Source organism: Saccoglossus kowalevskii, chromosome 5 (genome assembly GCF_978046115.1).
Source record: "Saccoglossus kowalevskii chromosome 5, keSacKowa6.1, whole genome shotgun sequence".
NCBI lineage: Eukaryota > Metazoa > Hemichordata > Enteropneusta > Harrimaniidae > Saccoglossus > Saccoglossus kowalevskii.
Window position 1 is genome coordinate 36504362 of NC_140645.1, and position 13591 is coordinate 36517952.

Here is a 13591-nt window from a genome sequence, read left to right on the forward strand (position 1 = left end):
GAAAGTGTGGTAGTGCAAAGTGCACTGCTTTCAGTTCGAGCCAGTTGATATGGCGGTCCCGAATCCAATGCGGGGGCCATATACCTTGGCCTTGTTTGTCCAATAGATGCGCTCCCCAGCCTTTGAGGGAGGCATCTGTTACCAGAGTCATGGTCGTGGCGAGTGGGTCCAAGGGCTTCCTTCACTTGGTCTGAGAGAAAACTCACATGTCCAGAGGTGTGCTCGGTGTTGTAGCAAACATGCGTTGTACCGGGCGGCTGCGTAATGCAGCCTGGGGAACTACCCTTCAAACCGAGGTCATCATTCTTGAAAAGACACTGTACCAAGCCTACCTATGTGTCAAACTCCATGCCCAGGAACACCAACTGTTGTGTTGGGTAGGGATGAGACTTTGTCTGATTTACTAAAGAGCCCAACTGGTGAAGTAAATCTTGCGTTAGCCTTACTTGCTCAGCTAATACCCCATTGTTTGAGTTGTGTAATAACCAGTCGTCTAAGTACTATTTGGTGTGTACCCACGTTTGGTGAAGCAGCAGCACCACCTGTTTCATCCATTCTGGTGAAAACTTAGGGAGCTGTGCATGACCTAAAGAGGGAGCACCCCAGATTCAAATACTTGGCCTAGCTGGGCGAATCAAAGGAGATGGCAACTGGCCAGGTGCATCGGTATGTGCAGGTAGGCAGTGAGGCTAGCCAGTAGAGATGGTAAATAGAGATTAGAATGCTGCATGGCGTCTCCATGTGGAACCGATCGAGGAGCACATACTGATTCAGTCTGTCTAAGTCCAGTACTGGACGCCCGCTGTCTGTAGATTTGGTACTACGAAAACATTTGAGTAGGAGCCTGGACTTAATGCCGACTGATCTACCTTGTGTATGGCGCACTTTTCCAGCAAACTGTCTACTTCCTGTCTGATTGCTTCCACCTTGCGGAAGTCCCTCATTTGGGGCACTGCCAGGGGAGATAGAGATTTTAGCAGTATCCCGTAACTGTGTGTCACCACCTGGAAAGCCCAGGGATCAGTTACCCGTTGCCTCCAAACTGGAATACACCGGCGCAATCTGTGTGCGACAGGGATATTTGGTCATGGGTCCAGCAGCTGTAAAGTGTGGGTGCTCGCTCCTCCCATGAGGAGAGTCCCCACGAGGTCTGAATTAGACAATAATATCCAGGTGCATGGAGCCAAACAAAATCCTTACAACTGCTTTGCACTCTTTTTATCCTCTTTTTGTAAATGCTTTGAGTACAATTCCACCTGAATTTGAGCATGCATTTTTGTGTTTTGTTGTTCTATATGAATGAAAATGGTTATAATTTGGTATTCTTATTTGAGAGTGGATATCTGTCTTAGTTTCTAATAAATTTATGAAATCAAAACTATTAATACTATTTAAAAACATTTTATCACTAATTTTTTGTTCAAGGCCTCCACAGAAATTCCATGTTGTAAATGTTAAGTTGTTTGCTGAATTGGAATTCAGGATTTCTAAAAAAATTAAATAAAAGTATAAAATAGCAGTAAAAAAATAAATAAAAAAACCCTGAAAGACAGTAATAGGCTGTATTGCATTTTAAATACCTGTTGGAAAACAGTTCTTCCAGTTGGATAAAAATGATATATATATCATAAAATAACACACACATAAAGCAATATAATCAGTGATACCTTGTCTGCATTTTTAAAATAATCCTTGACCAGATCTTCTATCCTAGAGGTATCCAATGCTTCTGGACGTAAATAACTATCCAATTCATCTTTGTCAATGTTACTTTTAAAATCTACAAAAAAAACATGATTCTTGGATAGGGAAATCTTTTCACGCCTTTTAGCTTGTCATTACATCAGACCATTCTGGTTGTAATCATCTGATGAGAGCAGAAGACACTTTTGTCTTTCAAACAACCAACATGCCACAACTTTTAGGCATACAGCTAGTTTTCAAATAGAATAAATAGCTAAATTTTATAATTCAAATGTGGATTGTGTTTTTTCTGATTCAACATTTATTTTTGATGTAACTAACAAATCACGAGTATTGGCTGTTGTTGGGCAAATATACAAACAAACACACAAATAAATAATCAATCAAATAAACAAACAAACAAACAAACAAACAAACAAATAAATAAATGATGGTGGGAATAGGTGATTTTCCGTACAATTGCGAGATCTCGCGAGATGCATGAAAGACGCGCGTCAAACGTCTGCCGCAAAAATCAAACGATTAGATTTTGAAATCAAATTTCTTTATTTCGTAGCTCACATCGACCGGCCGATCTTCGACAGAGGAATATTGCTTCCGAATACCCTCACTTACTCGAAATTGCCTATCATCAAATGTGGACAGCACATTATTAAGCATGGAAATGTCCCCGAAAATACTTTCGCGTTTGTCGAATCCCACGCGATGTTTGACGCCACTACGACGCTATGACCTTTGTTTGTCCTGTTTTTACGTTCGATTTCACGCATAACGCGTGATTCTCGCAGTGAACGGAAAATGGTCTATTGTATTAAGAGTAACATTTGGTTTTTAATATGTTCTCATTTTAATTGCGTGAAATGTGTATGTAAAATCAATACAGTAATTTATTTTGTGAACTTGTTTACTTAAAATATTTTTGCTTATGATTATTCCCTCATTAGAATTATTACCTTTTTTTTCTATTGCTTTCCTTCGATGGAAGAGAATTATATCTTTGGGGTTAGCCACCCTGTCTACAAACTTCTGACCAAATCGACAAATGTTAAAAGGTTCAAATCCACCACTGTAATCAACCTGTAAAATAATTATACAGCTCTCTATGAATGCTAAAATAGATATATTAAAAATCAACTATTCAATGATATTGTTGTGATCACAGCTACCAAGACTGAGAAGCGCATGTATGTAAATTACTTTCGCAAGGAAAACAAGTTGAACTTACCCTGATTCTAATGAGTGGCAGTTTAGGTTGTCTGGGATTACCCGTGTGATCAGACTCTGCTCGTTCCAGCAAGGCTTCAACTTTTGCCACACAAAACTCTTCAACTATCTGAGTGATATTAAAGTCTTCAGGATTCAGACTTGTCTCACAAAGTACTACATCTTCAGTGTAGAATTGGCGTACAGTTTTTAACGGGATTTTTGAACATTTCATTGCTCTCTCTCGTACTCTGACAAGACCAACATGTCTAGAAAAATAACCAATGATAAGATAAGATGGAACCTTAATTGCAACCATACAGAAAAGTTGTCAATATAAGTTTGGTTTATAAAGTAACAAAGTTGATTTTAAACTAAGTTTGAAAAAATTATTATGATCATGAGAACGTGTTTTTGAATATTTTCAAGTTATTCAAATATATAGTAAAAGCATTTACAATTCCTTTATGTTTTGATTGAAGTATTAGTTTGAATTACTCGTTCTTTTCTGTTTCTATGAAATGTGTGTTTATACCATCAATGAAATTAAACAATGCCTTTCTCTGCTTTGTAAATAAATAGCATTGTATCAAATGATGTACTTCATCTCCTTTTTACACCCACAATCTGGTGACAGAATGGCACAAATGCTTGATTTTGGTGTATTTTTAGAACTAAATGACCTTCAGCCAAACATCTTAAATTTGATTGATAAACAAAATACACTATGCATATGTGTCCCACGATGTGTAAAATTTGAATAGTCCAAGGTATGCCTGATGAATATGACCATTATGCATGCGTGGAGGTCAATCTGTGTGTCCAGGTTTAATTAAAATTAAGACACTCACGAAGAAATAATTTCTTACTTTTGTTTGGATTCTCCTTCGCTGAGTGACGTTGCTATTGTACTTCCTGGCTGACTGACAAAGAAATTCTGTAATCCATTCCACTCAGGGTCTATTCGGCATTCATGTTCATGCCCCCAAATAACTAAATCAATGAAGTCATCAAGGAATTGTTCTGGGATGTAATTTGTTTGACCGTGTTTTGATCTATGAATAAAAGCAGTGTAATCACCATTTCTACAAGTTATATGGGTCTAACATGCCTGTAATTGCAGCATTAGCCAGGAGATCAGCATCCCACTCACTATATGCTTAGGTACAATACTAGTAATATCTCATTACCTATTCAGATTCATGCAAACATGACACACTATTGGATGTCATAGACATCTATGTGACATTTCACTCACTGTATGCCTAGGAATGATGCTAGTAATATCTCATTACCTATTCAGATTTATGCAAACATCACACACTATGGAATTTCATAGACATCTATGTGACATTCCACTCACTATATGCCTAGGTACTATGCTAGTAATATCTCATTACCTATTCAGATTTATGCAAACATTACACACTATGGGATGTCATAGACATCTATGTGACATTCCATTCACTATATGCCTAGGTACTATGCTAGTAATATCTCATTACCTATTCAGATTTATGCAAACATCACACACTATGGGATGTCATAGACATCTATGTGACATTCCATTCACTATATGCCTAGGTACTATGCTAGTAATATCTCATTACTTATTCAGATTTATGCAAACATCACACACTATGGGATGTCATAGACATCCGTGAGACATTCCACTAACTATATGCCTAGTAGACTGGCGCAGTCAGACGATTAATTTGTTTTTGTAGTTTAAATAAAATAAAAAATTTCGCGAAATGGAGGTGTTAGCGCAAAATCACCCAGACTGGTTTATTCTGCAGGAAAATTCATTGCTATTAAATATTCATGAATGCACATATAATGAGATGGGCGCGCAAATTTGTCAACATGGTTAAGGTAACACTGCAGTCCCACCATGGCCACACGTTGAAATTTGAGTTTGTCGTAGTCGTCGTAAATAGACTTAGAATGTAGCATAGAAACTGTAAAACGTAGGTTTTAATGTAGTTTCTAGCTGCTACAATCATCCGACGTCTTCTCGGTCAGAGGTCAGTTGAAGAGTAGTTAAGATTGTCAATTGGAACACTCATTAACATAATTACCCGTTGAAAAATCAACGGGTTCCTGTAGTGTCGATAGAGGGCCATGCAGAATGAACCAGTAGGGGTGATTTCGCAGGTACAGGGGATTTTGCGCTAACACCTCCATTTTGCAAAATATTTTATTTTATTTAAACTACAAAAACAAATTAATTGTCCCGACTGCGCCAGTCTATATGCCTAAGTACAATGCTAGTAATATCTCATTACCATTTACATTTATGCAAATATTGCTCACTATTGACTTATTCAAATATTACTTCTTTTCACCATAGAAAAAGTTTTGTAAATTACATATTAAATGCAAATGTAGTAGCAAACGCTGTACCAGATATTATTAGCATCATAGATGGACATTAGTGGTGTACAGCAAGTGAAATGTGGTATACATCTGAATATAAAATAAGTCCATGTGATTACCTGTTTTGGTGAAGTACAAACATATTAAACCAATCATCTTTGTCTTCTTTCGGTCTCAGCATACTCACTTTTTTATGACAAAATAAACGGTGAAGTCGTTCATCCCGCACAGAACCTAAAATATAAATAATGTTTATGATTTATCAGCAAACCATTTCATGTTACTTACCTAGTCCACACAATGCTAGTTGTTATTTACCTAGTCATACATTGCTAGTTATGTTATTTACCTAGCAACACATTGCGAGTTATGTTACTTACCTAGCCACACATTGCTAGTTATGTTACTTACCTAGCCACTCATTGCTAGTTATGTTACTTACCTAGCCACTCATTGCTAGTTATGTTACTTACCTCGCCACACATTGCTAGTTATGTTACTTACCTAGTCCACACATTGCTAGTTATGTTATTTACCTAGCCATACATTGCCACTTGTTACTTACCTAGCCCACACATTTCTAGTTATGTTACTTACCTCGCCACACATTTCTAGTTATGTTATTTACCTAGCCTAACATTGCCACTTGTTACTCACCTAGCCCACACATTGCTACTTGTTACATACCTAGCCCACACATTGCTAGTTACGTTACTTACCTAGTCACGCATGGCTAGTTATGTTACTTACCTAGCCATACATTGCTAGTTATGTTACTTACCTAGAACACATCGCTAGTTATGTTACTTACCTAGCCACGCATTGCTAGTTATGTTACTTACATTGCCAGTTGTTACTTACTTAGCCATACATTGCTACTTGTTACATACCTAGCCCACACATTGCTAGTTGTTACTTACCTAGTCACGCATTGCTTGTTATGTTATTTACCTAGCCATACATTGCTAGTTATGTTACTTACCTAGCCACGCATTGCTAGTTATGTTATTTACATTGCCAGTTGTTACTTACTTAGCCATACATTGCTACGTGTTACTTACCTAGCCACGCATTGCTAGTTATGTTACTTACCTAGCAATACATTGCTAGTTATGTTATTTACATTGCCAGTTGTTACTTACTTAGCCATACATTGCTACTTGTTACTTACCTAGCCACGCATTGCTAGTTATGTTACTTACCTAGCAATACATTGCTAGTTATGTTATTTACATTGCCAGTTGTTACTTACTTAGCCATACATTGCTACTTGTTACTTACCTAGCCACACATTGCTAGTTATGTTACTTACCTAGCAATACATTGCTAGTTATGTTATTTACATTGCCAGTTGTTACTTACTTAGCCATACATTGCTACTTGTTACTTACCTAGCCACGCATTGCTAGTTATGTTACTTACCTAGCAATACATTGCTAGTTATGTTATTTACATTGCCAGTTGCTACTTGTTACTTACCTAGCCACGCATTGCTAGTTATGTTACTTACCTAGCAATACATTGCTAGTTATGTTACTTACATTGCCAGTTGTTACTTACTTAGCCACACATTGCTAGTTGTTACTTACCTAGCCACGCATTGCTAGTAATGTTATTTACCTAGCCACGCATTGCTAGTTATGTTACTTACATTGCCAGTTGTTACTTACTTAGCCACACATGGCTAGTTGTTACTTACCTAGCAACACATTGCTAGTAATGTTATTTACCTAGCCACGCATTGCTAGTTATGTTATTTACATTGCCAGTTGTAACTTACATAGCCATACATTGCTACTTACCTAGCCACACATTGCTAGTTGTTACTTACCTAGCCACGCATTGCTAGTAATGTTATTTACCTAGCCACGCATTGCTAGTTATGTTACTTACCTAGCAATACATTGCCAGTTGTTACTTACTTAGCCATACATTGCTACTTGTTACTTACCTATCCACGCATTGCTAGTTGTTACTTACCTAGCAATACATTGCTAGTTATGTTATTTACCTAGCCACGCATTGCTAGTTATGTTACTTACCTAGCAATACATTGCCAGTTGTTACTTACTTAGCCATACAGTGCTAGTTGTTACTTACCTAGCCACGCATTGCTAGTTATGTTATTTACCTAGCCATACATTGCTAGTTATGTTACTTACCTAGCAACACATTGCTAGTTATGTTACTTACCTAGCCATACATTGCTAGTTATGTTACTTACCTAGCAACACATTGCTAGTTATGTTACTTACCTAGCCACGCATTGCTAGTTATGTTACTTACATTGCCAGTTGTTACTTACTTAGCCACACATTGCTAGTTGTTACTTACCTAGTCACGCATTGCTTGTTATGTTATTTACCTAGCCATACATTGTTAGTTATGTTACTTACCTAGCAATACATTGCTAGTTATGTTACTTACAATGCCAGTTGTTACTTACTTAACCATACATTGCTACTTGTTACTTACCTAGCCACACATTGCTAGTTGTTACTTACCTAGCCACACATTGCTAGTTATGTTATTTACCTAGTCATACATTGCTAGTTATGTTACTTACCTAGCCACGCATTGCTAGTTATGTTATTTACATTGCCAGTTGTTACTTACTTAGCCATACATTGCTACTTGTTACTTACCTAGCCACACATTGCTAGTTGTTACTTACCTAGCCACGCATTGCTAGTAATGTTATTTACCTAGCCACGCATTGCTAGTTATGTTACTTACCTAGCAATACATTGCTAGTTATGTTATTTACATTGCCAGTTGTTACTTACTTAGCCATACAGTGCTACTTGTTACTTACCTAGCCACACATTGCTAGTTGTTACTTACCTAGCCACGCATTGCTAGTTATGTTATTTACCTAGTCATACATTGCTAGTTATGTTACTTACCTAGCCACGCATTGCTAGTTATGTTATTTACATTGCCAGTTGTTACTTACTTAGCCATACATTGCTACTTGTTACTTACCTAGCCACGCATTGCTAGTTGTTACTTACCTAGCAATACATTGCTAGTTATGTTATTAACATTGCCAGTTGTTACTTACTTAGCCATACAGTGCTACTTGCTACTTACCTAGCCACACATTGCTAGTTGTTACTTACCTAGCCACGCATTGCTAGTTATGTTACTTACCTCGCCACACATTGCTAGTTATGTTATTTACCTAGCAACACATTGCGAGTTATGTTACTTACCTAGCCACACATTGCTAGTTATGTTACTTACCTAGCCACTCATTGCTAGTTATGTTACTTACCTCGCCACACATTGCTAGTTATGTTACTTACCTAGTCCACACATTGCTAGTTATGTTATTTACCTAGCCATACATTGCTAGTTATGTTACTTACCTAGCCACACATTGCTAGTTATGTTACTTACCTCGCCACACATTTCTAGTTATGTTACTTACCTCGCCACACATTTCTAGTTATGTTACTTACCTAGCCTAACATTGTCACTTGTTACTTACCTAGCCCACATATTGCTAATTATTTTACTTACCTTGCAACACATTTCTAGTTATGTTACTTACCTAGCCACACATTTCTAGTTATGTTATTTACCTAGCCTAACATTGCCACTTGTTACTTACCTAGCCCACACATTGCTACTTGTTACATACCTAGCCCACACATTGCTAGTTACGTTACTTACCTAGTCACGCATGGCTAGTTATGTTACTTACCTAGCCATACATTGCTAGTTATGTTACTTACTTAGCAACACATTGCTAGTTATGTTACTTACCTAGCCACGCATTGCTAGTTATGTTACTTACATTGCCAGTTGTTACTTACTTAGCCATACATTGCTACTTGTTACTTACCTAGCCCACACATTGCTAGTTGTTACTTACCTAGCCATGCATTGCTAGTTATGTTATTTACCTAGTCATACATTGCTAGTTATGTTACTTACCTAGCCACGCATTGCTAGTTATGTTATTTACATTGCCAGTTGTTACTTACTTAGCCATACATTGCTACTTGTTACTTACCTAGCCACGCATTGCTAGTAATGTTATTTACCTAGCCACGCATTGCTAGTTATGTTACTTACCTAGCAATACATTGCTAGTTATGTTATTTACATTGCCAGTTGTTACTTACTTAGCCATACATTGCTACTTGTTACTTACCTAGCCACGCATTGCTAGTTATGTTACTTACCTAGCAATACATTGCTAGTTATGTTATTTACATTGCCAGTTGTTACTTACTTAGCCATACAGTGCTACTTGTTACTTACCTAGCCACACATTGCTAGTTGTTACTTACCTAGCCACGTATTGCTAGTTATGTTATTTACCTAGCCATACATTGCTAGTTATGTTACTTACCTAGCGATACATTGCTAGTTATGTTACTTACCTAGCAACACATTGCTAGTTATGTTACTTACCTAGCCACGCATTGCTAGTTATGTTACTTACATTGCCAGTTGTTACTTACTTAGCCACACATTGCTAGTTGTTACTTACCTGGTCACGCATTGCTTGTTATGTTATTTACCTAGCCATACATTGCTAGTTATGTTACTTACCTAGCAATACATTGCTAGTTATGTTACTTACAATGCCAGTTGTAACTTACTTAGCCATACATTGCTACTTGTTACTTACCTAGCCACACATTGCTAGTTGTTACTTACCTAGCCACACATTGCCAGTTGTTACTTACCTATCCACGCATTGCTAGTTGTTACTTACCTAGCCACGCATTGCTAGTTATGTTATTTACCTAGCCATGCATTGCTAGTTATGTTACTTACATTGCCAGTTGTTACTTACTTAGCCACACATTGCTAGTTGTTACTTACCTAGCCACGCATTGCTAGTTATGTTATTTACCTAGCCATACATTGCTAGTTATGTTACTTACCTAGCAACACATTGCTAGTTATGTTACTTACCTAGCAACACATTGCTAGTTATGTTACTTACCTAGCAACACATTGCTAGTTATGTTACTTACCTAGCAACACATTGCTAGTTATGTTACTTACCTAGCAACACATTGCTAGTTATGTTACTTACATTGCCAGTTGTTACTTACTTAGCCATACATTGCTACTTGTTACATACCTAGCCCACACATTGCTAGTTATGTTACTTACCTAGCAACACATTGCTAGTTATGTTATTTACCTAGCCATACATTGCTAGTTATGTTACTTACATTGCCAGTTGTTACTTACTTAGCCATACATTGCTACTTGTTACATACCTAGCTCACACATTGCTAGTTGTTACTTACCTAGCCACACATTGCTAGTTATGTTAATTACCTAGTCATACATTGCTATTTATGTTACTCACCTAACCCATACATAGCTAGTTTTGTTCTGCCTTTCTGTAGTAAAATTGGTGATATTTCTATTTTTTCCAGGGATGTAATTTTACCAAAGTGATTAACTAGTCCAACAACACTCAGTAAGTCTAATGCGCATGAATTATTTGGCTGTAAGTAAAAGGAAAGATAGTCAATGAAACTAGCAAGTTTATGTCCGCCAATCACCATTAAGAAGATATCAGCCAATCACCTCCAAGCTGAAGACAGCCAATCACTATTAAAAAGATATCAGCCAATCACCTCCAAGCTGACTACAGCCAATCACCACCAAATGTCAGCTGAGATGAAACCATATTAGATTTTATTGTCAGCTTATATAGATATGTGTGTACTCACTCCTGTTGGATCATCATGGTTACCATGTATTGAGAAAACAGGTATAGAAACATTGTAATTTGGATCTTCATAGTTCACTACAGGAAATCTATATGAAAATAAATTTCAAAGCATTTTAATTTGTTAAAATAAATAAATGTTTTCTACAAACATTACTGGTAATCTGATAATGTTTAACATATTTTCCAAACATTACTTCGAAAGACCATTGCTTTGTATACGTCTAAGATGTGTCCGAAATAGACTCGGACTAAACAATCACCTTTATATAACTACAGTGCTTGTCATAACAAAAGATTAGTGTTTCATGCAAAATTAAAATAAACAAGTCATTGTCAATGACACGTCCCCGTTCCGTTCATATTTGAGTGACATATACATTCAAAGCAGATCATGACCGAAATGCACCTGCATATGTACAACACATTGTGCTAAATCTGAACAAAATCCATCCATGCATGACTGAGATCCGGTTCTGGAATTGTGAAAATACGTGATTTTGATGCATTTTCGGCCTTAAAATGGCCATCATTTCGCTATTGTTAAGCAGATCATGAAACAAAGGCACATATCTATTTGTGACATGATGTACCATGTGTGTGTGAAGTTTGAACTTGATCAATCCAAGCATGTCTCGGATACGGATCCAGAACTGAATTCTTTAAAACAAAATGGCCGCCAGTCGGCTATTTCGAACTTGATCCGAAAAAAAAAATGACGTGCATCAAGGTCCTATTATGTTTAATGTATGTACCAAGTTTGAATGAAATCCGTCCATGCATAACTGAGATCCGGGTCCGGAATGGTGAAAATGTGCGATTTCAATGCAGTTTCGGCCTTAAAGCGGCCGCCATTTGGCTATCGTTAATGAGATCATGAAACAAATACACATACATATTTGTGACATGATGTACCTTGTGTGTGTGAAGTTTGAACTTGATCAATCCAGACATGTCTCGGATACGGATCCAGAACTGAATTCTTTAAAACAAAATGGCCGCCAGTCGGCTATTTCGAACTTGATCCGAAAAAAAAAATGACGTGCATCAAGGTCCTATTATGTTTAATGTATGTACCAAATTTGAATGAAATCCGTCCATGCATAACTGAGATCCGGGTCCGGAATGGTGAAAATGTGCGATTTCAATGCATTTTCGGCCTTAAAGCGGCCGCCATTTGGCTATCGTTAATGAGATCATGAAACAAATGCACATACATATTTGTGACATGATGTACCTTGTGTGTGTGAAGTTTGAACTCGATCAATCCAAGCATGTCTCAGATACGGATCCAGAACTGAATTCTTTAAAACAAAATGGCCGCCAGTCGGCCATTTCGAACCCGATCCAAAAAAAAAAATGACGTGCATCAAGGTCCTATTATGTTTAATGTATGTACCAAATTTGAACAAAATCCGTCCATGCATAACTGAGATCCGGGTCCGGAATGGTGAAAATGTGCGATTTTGATGCATTTTCGGCCTTAAAATGGCCGCTATTCGGCTATCGTTAATCGGATCATGAAAAAAATGCATGTGCATATGTCCCATATAATGTGTGATGTATGAGTGAAGTTTGAACTCAATCGGTCCATGCATGTTCGAGATACAGGTGATCACGGATGCACGGACGCACGGAAGCACGGACGCACGGACGGACGGACGCACACAGGGCAAAACATAAGTCCCCGTTTTCGGACTGCGTCCGAACGGGGACTAAAAACAATACCAGACTTAACATTGTTTTGACACAGGAATTTTTATGACTTTTAGGAAATCTGAAACAAGACTTAGTCTAGTTTTTTATGATAATGCGAAGCTAAATTTTATGTAATTTAATAATTTTTCAATTCCAAATGGCAATTAGTTTTAGTGCCGTCATTGTTTCCATGGAAACAAGTTTTAGAACTTCCTCTTTTTATTGAACATTTTTGAATTATTTGATGTAACCTGTTGCTTAGTAAAAAATAAAAAAATTGAAATGCTCTTGAATTTTCTTGCAACGTTAGTTGTGTTAGGTTTGTACCATTTTAAGTGAATCCATCCCTAACACATTCATTGTTACTTTACAGTGTCTAATAAAAAAAACATTCAGTGTTGGTGAACTTTGGCACTAGTTACACATGTTGAGAAACATGTGGGCGTGACCAATAGATGATTTGCTGCACACTGCAAGATCTCATGCAAAGAAGTATGGAACAAACTTTTGCTGATTTTGAACTTTAATTTTTTTTTAATAGATGGGATAAGAATAGATATCTTACTGCATCAAAATTGACCATCATCAAATGCATATACTGTAAGAGGATTAATTATTCACTGGGTTTTAATTTTGCTTATTTCGCTGACTGGAAAATGCGCTAAGCTGAAACCCAGTGAATATGTAAAATTTAGCATGGAATACATTATCTAAATGATAAAACTGTGAATTTAAAACCCACTGAATATGCCTGAAATAGTAAATCAGCGAAATTTAAACCCAGTGAAAATTAAACATTTTACAGTAGCTCATTACTACTAGTAGGCATGGAAATAACTTAACAAAATACCCTTTTTGTTGTGTCAATTTCCAAATAATGTTAATAAGATGTCACTA

The 13591-nt window shown here is 37.0% G+C and overlaps 1 protein-coding gene across 1 annotated transcript in view; it reads right to left on the reverse strand.

The window, feature by feature from the left end:
• The window catches only part of LOC100371021 (double-strand break repair protein MRE11-like), a 30654-nt gene that overhangs the window by 11067 nt on the left and 5996 nt on the right, over nt 1-13591 (reverse strand). Inside the window, exons 5-11 of the mRNA XM_085499382.1 lie at nt 10998-11085; nt 10628-10769; nt 5406-5520; nt 3777-3962; nt 2930-3176; nt 2658-2781; nt 1668-1780 (exon numbers count right to left, since the gene is read on the reverse strand). Of these exons, the coding sequence (XP_085355508.1) occupies nt 1668-1780; nt 2658-2781; nt 2930-3176; nt 3777-3962; nt 5406-5520; nt 10628-10769; nt 10998-11085 (1015 nt within the window). The remainder of the gene's footprint in view (nt 1-1667; nt 1781-2657; nt 2782-2929; nt 3177-3776; nt 3963-5405; nt 5521-10627; nt 10770-10997; nt 11086-13591) is intronic.